At 40.2% G+C, this 15,831-nt stretch overlaps 1 protein-coding gene across 5 annotated transcripts in view; it reads right to left on the bottom strand.

Annotated features, from left to right (window-relative positions):
• LOC110455590 (serine/threonine-protein kinase TNNI3K-like) overlaps positions 1 to 15,831 on the bottom strand; it is a 54,883-nt gene that overhangs the window by 16,070 nt on the left and 22,982 nt on the right. For all 5 annotated transcript variants that reach the window (XR_002463465.1, XR_002463464.1, XR_002463466.1 and 2 more), the window contains exons 14-19: positions 15,253 to 15,403; positions 14,548 to 14,674; positions 10,677 to 10,744; positions 9,686 to 9,843; positions 9,437 to 9,486; positions 8,943 to 9,075 (exon numbers count right to left, since the gene is read on the bottom strand). Coding sequence is in view for 2 of the 5 variants with exons in the window: in XM_021505785.1 (XP_021361460.1) it covers positions 8,943 to 9,075; positions 9,437 to 9,486; positions 9,686 to 9,843; positions 10,677 to 10,744; positions 14,548 to 14,674; positions 15,253 to 15,403 (687 nt within the window). In the remaining 3 variants the exon portion in view is untranslated. The remainder of the gene's footprint in view (positions 1 to 8,942; positions 9,076 to 9,436; positions 9,487 to 9,685; positions 9,844 to 10,676; positions 10,745 to 14,547; positions 14,675 to 15,252; positions 15,404 to 15,831) is intronic.

Genomic DNA, 15,831 nt, shown 5'->3' with positions numbered 1-15,831 from the left:
GTACATGTCATCAATAAAAAAAAATGTACATGTCATCAATAAATAATTCTTTCAAACTCCATTCAATATTTTCCCCCTCCGTAAATAAGGGGAGGGTTATAAAAAGGACAAAATTTTGAGAAAAAAATAGTTAACATTTTCTGTCAAGATTAAGGTAGACCTATGGCTTGGGTATAAAGTAAAACAGAATATTTTTTTGTCATTTCCTTTAAGTATATGGCCTCAGACCACAAATACACTTCCAGGTCGCTGTACACGTATGTAGTGGGTGAGGACATTTCTGGCTGAGTACTAAATAATTGTTTCTATCTGATCTATGACAGATATGTACATGTTTTTTTACATAGAATTGTTCAACAATATCTATTCTGGTGATTACATGTTTTGTTTGACAAAGTTTTCAAGTATATATTCACAGCAGGACACAATGAGTGATGAGGCTTGCAAGTTACATATTGATATTTTGGGTACTTTCCCTAGGAAGATCCTGGTTTGCAGTACATGCATGTAAGGTGACAGTACCCAAATCGGATCACCAAATCATATTTTTTTTTTAACATTGAAAAATCTGAGGAGGAATTGAATTCATTTATGGTTGTATCAAAAAGAGATGTTCGATGGGTGTTCTAACAAACGAAATTAGCACCTGGGGCTCACTTCAGATATTTATAGAACGTTTTGAAGTCACCAATTAGCGTCTCCGGTTTTTGCAAATGTCGGGACCCAAACGGATGGCTTTTCAAATTTTGCAGTATTGTACGCTGTATTACAATGTATTTTTATTGTCAGCATATTAAAAACATTTTATGATGACCTTTAAAATTTATATGAAAAAAAGTATTTCTATAGTATGATTTTATTCCCATAGTCCAAAACAGATTGCATAGTCGCATGGGGTTGCCATTTTTAAAAACGTAAACAAAACATTGACTTTTGAGTTTGATAAACGTTTTCTTGCGCTATTTGAACTTAAAACCTAATTATCTGTAGACAAAAATCGGTAAATGGCTATCTATTCTAAGACTACATCAATGATATAACTGATTTGTTGACATATTTAGTTATGGATAAGTATTTTTGCAAAAAGTGATCCGATTTGGGTGCCGCCACACTAAATTAATTTGTAGTTCCTACCAGGCTAAAAATCAGCAACCCCCGATCATCTGATGGGTTATAGAAGTGATTTAGATGCTCCCCATACACAAAAATATTGTACCATTCTATGATAACACAGGGAATTGTATGGCTCATAGTGACCAACAACTACGTATTTTATTGGCTATGATGATCACATTTATAAGCCGGAGGAGGAGCCCCGACGTCACGGACAATGAATTTGTATGTAAACAAGTTTGAGGGGTAAACAAACAGACATAATTTGATACCATCTCACTGAACTTACTACTCTTACTACAATCCGACTATATAAACCTTCATGATGCGATGAAATGATGACACATCTTTATTTTAGCAAACACATTGTGAACAAGAGGCCCAGAGGGCCTGTATCGCTCACCTGGATACCTAAGCAATCATGACAAACTATTGTCCAAATGAGATCAAGGGAATATGCCAGACCCCAAGGCCAATCCTTGTAGCATAGCTATATTAGATTTTTCATGCCAAGCAATTTTATGTATGGTTATGAGGTAGGGATCTCAACTGTTTCCAAGCTTTGACTCAGAAACTAGGTCCCTAGAGTTGTTGCCAGACTCCAGGATCGATTCTAATATCGTGAATGCATTTGTCTCTTTTTGCCAAGCATTTGTATATATAGTTTTGGGGTGGGGATCTCAACCGTTTCAAAGTTATGACCCAGGGGCCAAGTCTGCAAGGGTGGGGCAGACCCTGGGATCAATTCTAATATCATGACTGCATTCGTCTCTTTATGCCCAACAATTGTATATATAGTTTTGGGGTGGGGATATTAACCATTTCAAAGTTATGACCCAGGGGTTAAGTCTCCAAGGGTGGGGCAGTCCCCAAGGCCAACCTGGAAGCATATGTGCAATCATCTCTTTATACTCAGCAATTGTATATATACGGTTATAGGGTGGGGCTCTCAACTGTTTCCAAGCTGTGACTCAGAAACTAGGTCCCTAGGGGTTCGGTCAGACCCCAGGGTCTATTCTGATATCATGATTGCATTCGTCTCTTTATGCCCAGCATTTGTATATATAGTTTTGGGGTGGGGATCTCAACCGTTTTAAAGTTATGGCCCAGGGACTATGTCTCCAAGGGTGGGGCCAGACCCTAGGGACATCCTGGAAGCAAATGTGCATTCTTCTCTTTATACTCAGCAATTGTATATATGGTTATATGGTGGGGATCTCAACCATTTCCAAGTAATACATTTTATTGGCCCCACCCCTTAGCCCGGGGGGTCAGCCCCACCATTTGTACAATTTTGAATCCCTGCCTCCCATGAATACTTCCGACCAAATATGATCAATATCCATGGCATAGTTCTGCAGAAGAAGTCATTTATAGCAATATAACCAAATTGCCCCCTTTTGGCCCCGCCCCTCAGCCCCCTGGGGGGTCAGCCCAACCGTTTGTACAATTTTGAATCTCCACCACCTAGAGATGCTTCCAGTCAAATAAGGTTGATATCCATCACTTAGTTCCAGAGAAGAAGTCACTTAAAGCAGTATAGCCAAATACCCTTTTTGGCCCTGCCCCTCAGCCCCCTGGGGGGTCAGCCACACCATTTGTACAATTTTAAATCCCTGCCTCCCAGGAATGCTTTTGATCAAATATGATTGATATCCAGTGCACAGTTCTACAGAAGAAGTCGTTTGTAGCAATATAGCCAAATTGCCCCCTTTTGGCCCCGCCCCTTAGCCCCCTGGGGAGTCAGCCCCACCATTTGTACAATTTTTAATCACCACCACCTAGGGATGCTTCCAGTCAAATATGGTTGATATCCACTTCTTAGTTCCAGAGAAGAAGTCGCTTAAAGCAGTATAGCCAAATACCCTTTTTGGCCCTGCCCCTCAGCCCCCTGGGGGGTCAGCCACACCATTTGTACAATTTTAAATCCCTGCCTCCAAGGAATGCTTTTGATCAAATATGATTGATATCCAGTGCAGTTCTACAGAAGAAGTCGTTTGTAGCAATATAGCCAAATTGCCCCCTTTTGGCCCCACCCCTAAGCCCCATGGGGAGTCAGCCCCACCATTTGTACAATTTTCAATCACAACCACCTAGGGATGCTTCCAGTCAAATATGGTTGATATCAATTTCTTAGTTCCAGAGAAGAAGTCGCTTAAAGCAATATGAGCAAATTGACCCCTTTTGGCCCCGCCCCTCAGCCCCCTGGGGGGGTCAGCCCCATTATTTGTACAATTTTGAATCTCCACCACCTAGGGATGCTTCCAGTCAAATTTAGTTTAATTCCAACCAGTGGTTAAGAAGAAGAAGTCGTTTAAAGAAATTGTTGATGTACGGACTGACGGATGGACGACGGACGCCACGGTATGGCATAAGCTCACCTTGGTCCTTCGGACCAGGTGAGCTAAAAATCGAAAATGATGTAATGGCGGCTAATGGTGGATGGTGGTATGTTGTTGAAAAAAAAGTCGTATGGACCAAAAATGTGTTGGTGATAGAAAACGTAATTTACACAAAAATAGATAAAATATAAACATATTCAGTACTTACATTTTTTCTGCCGATGGCAATAGAATTGAGATGATGGTTGTTGATGATGTTGAGAGGTCATTGAGAGGTCAGCTGCTATCAATCGGCAATCAGGAAGATGTAAACATTCGGTTGCATCACAGGTATATCGAGGCCGAACATTTCCGAAAATTTCGAAACTTTTAACTGCCTTGCTAACGATACAAAACGTATTTTGAAGTCGGAAAAAATATATTTAGTTAATATTTACCGTTTTATTTTTGTTTTTGATTATATTTTTACCGGAAGTTGCGTGTAGCTTGTATGACCTAGTCAAGTGGCAGTTCCCGATTGAGATAATCAGGGTGCATTTTCAAAAAGAATACGACGTTGTGATAAGATCATATGTTCTACCAAGGAAAGGAATGATATCTACAAGCCATTCAAGTGCATTTGAGTCCAAAGTTACGCATAATAAAGACAGTAGGTCCGGTATTTGATTCAATTTAGTACCATTAAGTACCGCTAGAGCGGTGTCTGTGTGAAAACGACATTTATGAATATCTTGAGCTCATTAACTAAAGTAATACCAATAGCTGGCGGCTAACGCCTTAGCTAAAAAATGAACAGAAGCATTGCCTATCAACCATACACAATTTCATTTACCACAAAAATATAAAACACATGACACAAAGTGTTTTTTTATAGAAACTGTATCTATAAAAGTGATTATCTACAAGCTAAAAGCAAACAGGACACAAAGTTTCATACATAAATAGTGGGAAATTGAAAAAATATTCCCGAAGACTTTATAATTAATCAATTTTACATTTAACAATTACTTTGATCCTGGTGAGAGGTCTTCCTTGAAAAAAATCGGAACTTTTTGCAGGGGGATAAAATTCTCACAATGACAGTTTATCTCTTTTTATCAAAAATGATGGAAATAAATTAAAATTATGATATCAAAATTGTCAATTTATTGTTCTTTTATGAAACCAAATTACTCTCAATCATGTACACTTTGGACGTCATTCCACGGCCCGCTAGTGCATGGTACATGTATATTTACATGTCAGGTTCATATGTCACCAGAGGCTATCGCATGGTATGCCGTTCTCACGTCCACCCACCCATGCAATTTCATAGGGATCTCAATATTTTTACAAAACACTATTTTTACAGAGTTAGTGCACCACATTTGTAAAAAAGATTTACTCGACAGAGCATAACTCGCTCAACAGTGAAAATCATAAGGACCTCGAGCTTGTGAACTCGTGTAAGCACGTGATATCCACATGTAAGGTCGGTACACAAAACACATGAGTCTGCATTCCATACTCTTCATATATTACCTTCTTGTAGTCGTCTGGTCTTATGTCAGTGTCTTCCCGTGAGTCGATTTATGTCTTTTTATTGGCGAATTTATTTCTGAAGTGCATGTGTTTACAAATTTCCATGTAAAATCTCAATATTGCATATTGGTATTGACATATCATCGTCATGCACGAGTATTATTGTTTACCAGGTGTTACTATAATTTACACTACGGTATTGAAATGTGCGATATCGAGATGATTGAGTCTGCTGTACTTTTCCCCAAAGTACGTCACAAAAATGGACACTGATGACGATACGTAGAGCCAGCTTGTCAAGGCCCACTTACACGAGTCATGACATACATTGTACATGTCTTATTTGATCATTAAACATGACCTTGATCTTTGGTGACAGGAGTAATATGTCAAACATTCAAGTATAATAATATAGATAACATCTAATAAAAAAGAAATGGAATAAAGGTCTATAGAAGTATACCAGGAAACTTTCACTGAAACAAACTTTCACCGTAACAAACTTTCAATGAGACAAACTTTCACCCAGGCAAACTTTCGCCCAGGCAAACTTTCGCCCTTCACCCATAAAATCCAATTTTGCCCAGTGTTAATGTTGCCCTTCACATTAGATTAAAATGTATATTATGTGTCTACTTAAATTTGCTGTAATATATGATAAATTTGCCCTCATTATGGAGAGCAAAAAAGGCGAAAATGAGAATGAAAATTTCCCAGTTAACAGTATAAAAAGACCAATCTTATCTTTGGACCAGTGCAAATACAGCACATTCCCAGCTGTATAATACTGCTTTATAGACTGATGGCTTGGATTTTCACACCAGATTACATGTAAATATTTGTACAATCTGACAGTGCTACAGATCAGATCAGAGCCAGACCGGAACTCTGGCCCAACCAAAGCCACATCACAAACCAATAGAAATGAGGAACAGTGAAAAGATTACTCCTGTGTAGAGAAATACCTACCAGGAACAGTGAAAAGATTACTCCTGTGTAGAGAAATACCTACCAGAAACAGTGAACAGATCACTCCTGTGTAGAGAAATACCTACCAGGAACAGAGAATAGATCACTCCTGTGTAGTGAAATACCTAGCAGGAACAGAGAACAGATCACTCCTGTATAGAGAAATACCTACCAGGAACAGAAAACAGATCACTCCTGTGTAGAGAAATTCCTACCAGGAACAGAGAACAGATCATTCCTGTGTAGAGAAATACCTACCAGAAACAGTGAACAGATCACTCCTGTGTGACAGTGAACAGATCACTCCTGTGTAGATAAATACCTTCCAGGAACAGAGAATAGATCACTCCTGTGTAGTGAAATCCCTACCAGGAACAGCGAACAGATCACTCCTGTGTAGAGAAGTACCTACCAGGAACAGAGAACAGATCACTCCTTTGTAGAGAAATACCTACCAGGAACAGATCACTCCTGTGTAGAGAAATTCCTACCAGGAACAGAGAACAGATCAATCCTGTGTAGAGAAATACCTACCAGAAACAGAGAATAGATCACTCCTGTGTAGTGAAATACCTAGCAGGAACAGAGAACAGATCACTCCTGTATAGAGAAATACCTACCAGGAACAGAAAACAGATCACTCCTGTGTAGAGAAATGCCTACCAGGAACATTGAAAAGATTACTCCTGTGTAGAGAAATCCCTACCAGGAACAGAGAACAGATCAATCCTGTGTAGAGAAATACCTACCAGGAAAAGAGAACAGATCACTCCAGTGTAGAGAAATACCTACCAGGAACAGATCACTCCTGTGTAGAGAATACCTACCAGGGACAGAGAACAGATCACTCCTGTGTAGAGAAAGCCCTACCAGGAACAGAGACAGATCACTCCTGTGTAGAGAAATGCCTACCAGGAACAGAGAACAGATCATTCCTGTGTAGAGAAATACCTACCAGAAACAGAGAATAGATCACTCCTGTGTAGTGAAATACCTAGCAGGAACAGAGAACAGATCACTCCTGTATAGAGAAATACCTACCAGGAACAGAAAACAGATCACTCCTGTGTAGAGAAAGACCTACCAGGAACAGAGACAGATCACTCCTGTGTAGAGAAATTCCTACCAGGAACAGAGAACAGATCAATCCTGTGTAGAGAAATACCTACCAGAAACAGAGAATAGATCACTCCTGTGTAGTGAAATACCTAGCAGGAACAGAGAACAGATCACTCCTGTATAGAGAAATACCTACCAGGAACAGATCACTCCTGTGTAGAGAAATCCCTACCAGGAACAGAGACAGATCACTCCTGTGTAGAGAAATGCCTACCAGGAACAGAGAACAGATCATTCCTGTGTAGAGAAATACCTACCAGAAACAGAGAATAGATCACTCCTGTGTAGTGAAATCCCTACCAGGAACAGCGAACAGATCACTCCTGTGTAGAGAAATACCTACAAGGAACAGAGAACAGATCACTCCTGTGGAGAGAAATACCTACCAGGAACAGAGAACAGATCACTCCTTTGTAGAAAAATACCTACCAGGAACAGAGAACAGATCACTCCTGTGTAGAGAAATACCTACCAGGAATAGTGAACAGATCCCTCCTGTGTAGAGAAATACCTACCAGGAACAGAAAACAGATCACTCCTGTGTAGAGAAATACCTACCAGGAATAGTGAACAGAACACTCCTTTGTAGAGAAATACCTAACAGGAACAGAAAACAGATCACTCCTGTGTAGAGAAATACCTACCAGGAACAGTGAACAGATCACTCCTGTGTAGAGAAAGACCTACCAGGAACAGAGACAGATCACTCCTGTGTAGAGAAATACCTACCGGGAACAGTGAACCGATCACTCCTGTGTAGAGAAATACCTACCAGGAACAGAGACGGATCACTCCTGTGTAGAGAAATACCTACCAGGAACAGTGAACAGATCACTCCTGTGTAGAGAAATACCTACCAGGAATAGTGAACAGATCACTCCTGTGTAGAGAAATACATACCAGGAACAGTGAACAGATCACTCCTGTGTAGAGAAAGACCTGCCAGGAACAGAGACAGATCACTCCTGTGTAGAGAAATTCCTACCAGGAACAGAGACAGATCTCTCCTGTGTAGAGAAATACCTACCGGGAACAGTGAACTGATCACTCCTGTGTAGAGAAATACCTACCAGTAACAGTGAACAGATCACTCCTGTGTAGAGAAAGACCTGCCAGGAACAGAGACAGATCACTCCTGTGTAGAGAAATTCCTACCAGGAACAGAGACAGATCTCTCCTGTGTAGAGAAATACCTACCGGGAACAGTGAACCGATCACTCCTGTGTAGAGACATACCTACCAGGAGCAGAGACGGATCACTCCTGTGTAGAGAAATACCTACCAGTAACAGTGAACAGATCACTCCTGTGTAGAGAAATACATACCAGGAACAGTGAACAGATCACTCCTGTGTAGAGAAAGACCTGCCAGGAACAGAGACAGATCACTCCTGTGTAGAGAAATTCCTACCAGGAACAGAGACAGATCTCTCCTGTGTAGAGAAATACCTACCGGGAACAGTGAACTGATCACTCCTGTGTAGAGAAATACCTACCAGTAACAGTGAACAGATCACTCCTGTGTAGAGAAATCCCTACCAGGAACAGAGAACAGATCACTCCTGAGTAGATAAATACCTACCAGGAACAGAGACAGATCACTCCTGTGTAGAGAAATTCCTACCAGGAACAGAGACGGATCACTCCTGTGTAGAGAAATACCTACCAGGAACAGAGACGGATCACTCCTGTGTAGAGAAATGCCTACCAGGAACAGAGAACAGATCACTCCTGAGTAGATAAATACCTACCAGGAACAGAGACAGATCACTCCTGTGTAGAGAAATACCTACAAGGAACAGAGAACAGATCACTCCTGTGTAGATAAATACCTACCAGGAACAGAGAACAGATCACTCCTGTGTAGAAGAATACCTACCAGGTTTGAGGTGACCAAATGGAAGTTCCCCGGCCAGTAGTTCCCAAAGACAAAGGGAGTAGCTGAACATGTCTGCCTTGATGCTGTACTTGGTACACTGTGTAAATATCTCGGGCGCCATCCAGCGCAGATTCTGTCAATAACCACAACAAAATATATGAATACATGTACCTGTAAGGGCCATCCAGCGCAGATTCTGTCGTTATACAAACATGAAATATGTAAATATCTCAATTATCATCTAGCACAGAATATGTCAATATACAAGTACCAAAAATATCAGTATCATGAAGGCTCCATCCAGCGCAGATTCTGTCAATAAACAAACTAAGAAATATATCAATATATTAAATGATAACCAACTAAGATATAATATCAATATACTGCCTTACTTATGAAGTATATTATGAATTCAGTATGAAACTATAAGAAATCCTCTATGCCTTAGGTTTTGTCATCTATCAAAATACAGATATTGATCACACTATACTTACACCAGGTTGTTTAGTCATGTTGTCCTCCAAAGATCGTAGAAATCTGGATTCTGGAACATAATACACATTGGTCTAAGAAATAAGATAAATTTACATCAGTGACAGCCTACTAACAAATATATGTGCTAGTTAAGTATCCTCAAAGTTACAGAAAGAAACCCTGTCACAAAACATCCACAAGTCTATAGTAAGGTCTTATCGCATCCTTAAATCTGCCTTACTCCCTAAAACCTTCCCACAATGCCTCACCTCCGAAGTCTGCCACTAGTGCATGTCCGTTCTCGTCCAGTAAAACGTTGTGGCTGTTGAGGTCACGATGTATGATTGGTTGAGGCAGCGTGTGTAGGTAGGCCATTCCCTTAGCAATATCCACGGCTATTGTCAGTTTGGAATGCAGATCTATAACTCTGCAAAAACAATGGTCAACCTAAACAAGCTGTTACTGGTATTGTACAATTTACATGGTTGTACATGTAGCATACATGTAATTATGTGTGGGAGTTAGCACCCTTGTAATTTGTTATAGAATGTCATCAATGTTTTGGAGTTTGCTCCTTATGTTGATCGGGTATAATTGAGTGTGAGATTTATCTCTCTTCTGTTAATCGGGTATATTTACATTTGCGCTGCAACCCACTATATGAACATTACCAGCAGAAATGCATATCATTTGAGTAAGAAAGCAAAAACTCTCGTGACGTAACACGTGGTTTACTTATGATGTCATAAATGAACCTTGTTCAATTAGAGTCTTGTCTCTTCGCTTCAGATAACAAGGAGAATGCCCCTGCGTCAAACGCTCAATTGTCTACGGTTAATTATTGGTGCCAATTTTATTTAAATAGGGTTGTTCTGCCAATGTCGTTTAAAGGAAGACGCAAATACAAAGCGCAGTAAATAAGTTAATTATTTAAGAACAAATAATTAAAATTAAACAATTGTCATATAGTAAAAAAATAATGTACCAATTTGAGTAAAAAATTGTTAAGTATAACGTTAACTTAAGTTTGTCAGGACCATGAGCTGATCATTTCTAGACTGATTTTCAGTTAGATCGGCATATTAGAACTAGTTTTTAAGTTTGAAATAGTTTTTCAAAATGCTAAAGCTAAAGCTCAGGTGACCTAAAAAACAACATATTCAATCCATATATGATGATGTGTGAGCAACAGCTCTCATTTGTTATCACTGAAAATTTAAGTGTCATAATTATATCTACTTATGTGCAAAAGATAGCTACCTTTTTTGTTCATGAAGTATACTGAAGAGGGAACCACCAGACACAAACTGAGTAACGATGGCAAATTGCTGAAAAAAAAATGAATTAAATTAAAAACAAATTTCTACGGTCAAGTAAGTCATATATCAAATAATATTTATACATTACATATACAGTATACAGTCAAACCTGCAATCTTTGAATTGGTTTCTTGTTCGTTTGAGTGTTTTTACATCTGCTTCACTACCGAATACTTGTTCAGCAGAAGACAACCTGAGAAATAATACAGGAAAATTTATCATATGACAGCCTGCTGCTTAATCTGTCTCTCAACACTTACATACTCTATATATGCTATAAAGTTTCTATATATGTGTACTACACTACCAAAAGATATGTTTTATTTTATATTTCTTTTATTGAATTTGACAGAATGAATATGTATTACAAAAATATTTCAAATTTCAAACAAATATTTAATAAAAATTGAAACTCAAAATATTTGAGGTAAGTTAAAACCAACATACCTAAGGTAGGTTCTTTCAAATGTTCTTTTAAATGTTAAAACAGAAACTGCTTCATGTTTTTGTTAAATGTGTTTTATACAATGTGCAAACTATTTTGTACATTTTTAGTAGAAAATCAAAAATATGTGGTGTATCAAACTAGAACCCTGACAGGTCAGGAAGGGCCCTGCCATGTGTAATGAGACGGCTAAGGAAGGGCCCTGCCATGTGTAATGAGATGGGCCAGGAAGGACCCTGCCATGTGTAATGAGACGGGCCAGGAAGGGCCCTGCCATGTGTAATGAGACGGGTCAGGAAGGCCCCTGCCATGTGTCATGAGACAGGCCAGGAAGGACCCTGCCATGTGTAATGAGACAGGCCAGGAAGGACCCTGCCATGTGTAATAAGACAGGCCAGGAAGGACCCTGCCATGTGTAATGAGACAGGTAAGGAAGGGCCCTGCCATGTGTAATGGGACAGGTCAGGAAGGGCCCTGCCATGTGTAATGAGACAGGTCAGGAAGAGCCCTGCCATGTGTAATAAGACAGGCCAGGAAGGGCCCTGCCATGTGTAATGATACAGGTCATGAAGGGCCCTGCCATGTGTAATGAGACAGGTCAGGAAGGGCCAGGAAGGGCCCTGCCATGTGTAATGAGACAGGTCAGGAAGGGCCAGGAAGGGCCCTGCCATGTGTAATGAGACGGGCCAGGAAGGGCCAGGAAGGGCCCGGCCAGGTGTAATGAGACAGGTCAGGAAGGGCCAGGAAGGGCCCTGCCATGTGTAATGAGACAGGTCAGGAAGGGCCCTACCATGTGTAATAAGATAGGTCAGGAAGGGCCCTGCCATGTGTAATGAGATGGGCCAGGAAGCGCCCTGCCATGTGTAATGAGAAAGGTCAAGAAGGGCCTTGCCATGTGTAATGAGACGGGCCAGGAAGCGCCCTGCCATGTGTAATGAGAAAGGTCAAGAAGGGCGTTGCCATGTGTAATGAGGCGGGCCAGGAAGGACCCTGCCATGTGTAATGAGACAGGTCAAGAAGGGCCCTGCAATGTGTAATGAGACAGGTCAGGAAGCGCCCTGTCATGTGTAATGAGACAGGTCAAGAAGGGCCCTGTCATGTGTAATGAGACAGGCCAGGAAGGGCCCTGCCATGTGTAATGAGACAGGTCTGTGACCTTGAATAAAGGTGAAGGTCATATATTTGAACAAACTTGGTAGCCTTTCATCCCAGCATGCTACTGAGCAAATTTAACTATACTGGTCCTTTTGGTTATTCAGAAGAAGTTGTTTAAAGTTTTTTTTCTGAATAACCCAAATGCCCAGGGTGATGATGATATCTGGCCAGAAGTATGCTGAGATGAAGGGCTATCAAGTTTGTTCAAATGAATGACCTTTACCCATATTCAAGGTCACAGGGGTCAAATATGTTAATAACTTTAAACAACTTCTTCTGAATAACCAAAATGCTCAGGGAATTGACCCCTGTGACCATAAAAATATATAAATGAAGGTCATTCTTTTGAACAAACTTGAATTATATTCAAAGTCACAGGGGTCAAATATGTTAAAATCTTTAAATCACTTTTTCTGAATATCCATAAGGCCTAGAATGTTGATATCTGGCTAGTAGCATGCTGGGATTAAGGGCTACCAAGTTTGTTCAAGTGAATGACCTTGACCCACTTTCGAGGTCACATTTAGTCAAATATGTTTAAACATTTAAATGACCTTATTTCAATAAACAAAAGGATAGGGTGGTGATATTTTGCAAGTTGTATCCTGAGATGAAGGGCTGTAAAATGTGTTCAACATAATGACCTTGTTTGACTTTCAAGGTCACAGGGGTGATATTCTTTTAATCTTTGAACAGGTTCTTTTGAATGACTTTAAATCATAAATACTGATATTTTGCCTTTAGCTTTATTTAAGATCACTTTTAAGGTAACAAGTGTGAGATGAGTGATGCAGGCCCATTGGGCACTTGTTTTAGATTTGATATGGTGATACACTGTGATATGTAGATGTACAATAGTTGTTTGAAAAGTGTCTGAGGTCAAGGGTAAGTTGACTGATCCAAGATTGACCATTGGGGGATAAACATCCATCAACAATTCCATTACACATGGCAGGGCCCTTCCTGTGAAATAAAAGATCAGCCTGCTGAACAAAAATCAGTCTGCTGAGAAGAAAGATCATCTTTCCATGATAAAGATATATATCTACAGATTAAGATAATCCTGCCATGTGTACACACACACTTTCATTATAAAAGACCTCACAGATACTTACACTGGAATCATCCAGGCATGCCCCTACAAAGCTGATCACATAGGGGCTATCCTGCCATGTGTACACACACACGTTCATTATAAAAGACCTCACAGATACTTACACTGGTATCATCTAGGCATGCCCCCACAAAGCTGATCACATAGGTGTTGTTTTCACCTCACAGATACTTTTACTGGAATCAGCCAGGCATGCCCCTACACAGCTGATCACATAGGGTCTTTTTTTACCACACAGATAATTACACTGGAATCATCCAGGCATGGCCCTACAAAGCTGATCACATCGGGGCTGTTTTTACCACCCAGATACTTCCTCTGGGATCATCTAGGCATGCCCCCACAAAGCTGATCACATAGGGGCTGTTTTTACCACACAGATACTTACACTGGGATCATCCAGGCATGCCCCTACAAAGCTGATCACATAGGGGCTGTTTTTACCACACAGATACTTACACTGGGATCATCCAGGCATGCCCCTACAAAGCTGATCACATAGGGGCTGTTTTTACCACACAGATACTTACACTGGGATCATCCAGGCATGCCCCTACAAAGCTGATCACATAGGGGCTGTTTTTACCACACAGATACTTACACTGGGATCATCTAGGCATGCCCCTACAAAGCTGATCACATAGGGGCTGTTTTTACCACACAGATACTTACACTGGGATCATCTAGGCATGCCCCTACAAAGCTGATCACATAGGGGCTGTTTTTACCACACAGATACTTACACTGGGATCATCTAGGCATGCCCCTACAAAGCTGATCACATAGGGGCTGTTTTTACCACACAGATACTTACACTGGGATCATCTAGGCATGCCCCTACAAAGCTGATCACATAGGGGCTGTTTTTACCACACAGATACTTACACTGGGATCATCTAGGCATGCCCCTACAAAGCTGATCACATAGGGGCTGTTTTTACCACACAGATACTTACACTGGGATCATCTAGGCATGCCCCTACAAAGCTGATCACATAGGGGCTGTTTTTACCACACAGATACTTACACTGGGATCATCTAGGCATGCCCCTACAAAGCTGATCACATAGGGGCTGTTTTTACCACACAGATACTTACACTGGGATCATCTAGGCATGCCCCTACAAAGCTGATCACATAGGGGCTGTTTAACTTGGACAGAATGGCCACCTCTCTACAGAACATGTCAACATCAGATTTGGCACCAAACGAGTTTGCTCTATATCTGTAGATACAAGGAAAGGATACACCTAATTTATATCCAGTTCTCTCGAGTATACATAACATACTAAAAAATACCCCATGGCCAGTAGAAATAGCCTAGTCAGTGCATAGAGTTGTTCCTTTTAAAAGGAGACCCAATACTCAGATGAAATTTTGATTGACCTCTAGTGATGACTGTTATGTTTAACCTCTACAAACGACAATTATGTATGACCCCAAAATATGAACTTTACTAATGACCTTTATGTATGACCCCAATATATGAACTTTACTAATTTATATATGACCCCAATATATGAACTTTACTAATGACCTTTACGTATGACCCCAATATATGAACTTTACTAATTTATGTATGACCCCAATATATGAACTTTACTAATTTATGTATGACTCCAATATATGAAATCTACTGATGAACTTTACGTATGACCCTAACATATGAACTCTACTGATGACCTTTGTGTATGACCCTAACATATGAACCCTACTGATGACCTTTACGTATGACCCTAACATATAAACTCTACGATTAATTTGAAGTGTGATCTCCACTATAACATTTATAGTTGACTGTACCTTTTGATGGCCACCACTTTGCCATCATAGCGCCCTTTGTACACCTTGCCAAATGATCCACTGCCAATGACCTCCTCAAAGTCAAGGTCGCTGATATTTAAGTGGTAGTGACGAGGTAAAGTGGATCTCAGCTGTAGCACATCTATTTTCTCTGTATAACATCACATAAAACTTACAGCATCTGATAAACATAACTAGTATTTCTCAGCTGTATACACATAATAAAATAGTTACAGAGGTTTTGTGAAGTATAGTCATTGTGTATTCTAGCAAAAGTTGAGTATGTTGATGAAAATTAAAGGAAAATGCATCAGTAATGAAAATGGTGTTTGTCCAGGGATTGGGGACAAGACATACAATACCTCTCACCGTCAAAAGAGTGAACCCACATTTTACTATTCACTCAGCACAGGGGAGGGGACAGATACATACAACAGCATCCTGATCTGTCTGCAAACTTACCTAATGTTAAACATTTATGTTTATCCACAGGGGAGGGGACAGATACATACAACAGCATCCTGATCTGTCTGCAAACTTACCTAATGTTAAACATTTATGTTTATCCACAGGGGAGGG

This window comes from Mizuhopecten yessoensis, unplaced genomic scaffold, assembly GCF_002113885.1.
Source record: "Mizuhopecten yessoensis strain PY_sf001 unplaced genomic scaffold, ASM211388v2 scaffold8313, whole genome shotgun sequence".
NCBI classification, from domain to species: Eukaryota; Metazoa; Mollusca; class Bivalvia; order Pectinida; family Pectinidae; genus Mizuhopecten; species Mizuhopecten yessoensis.
This window is presented reverse-complemented; position numbering and strand designations above follow the sequence as displayed.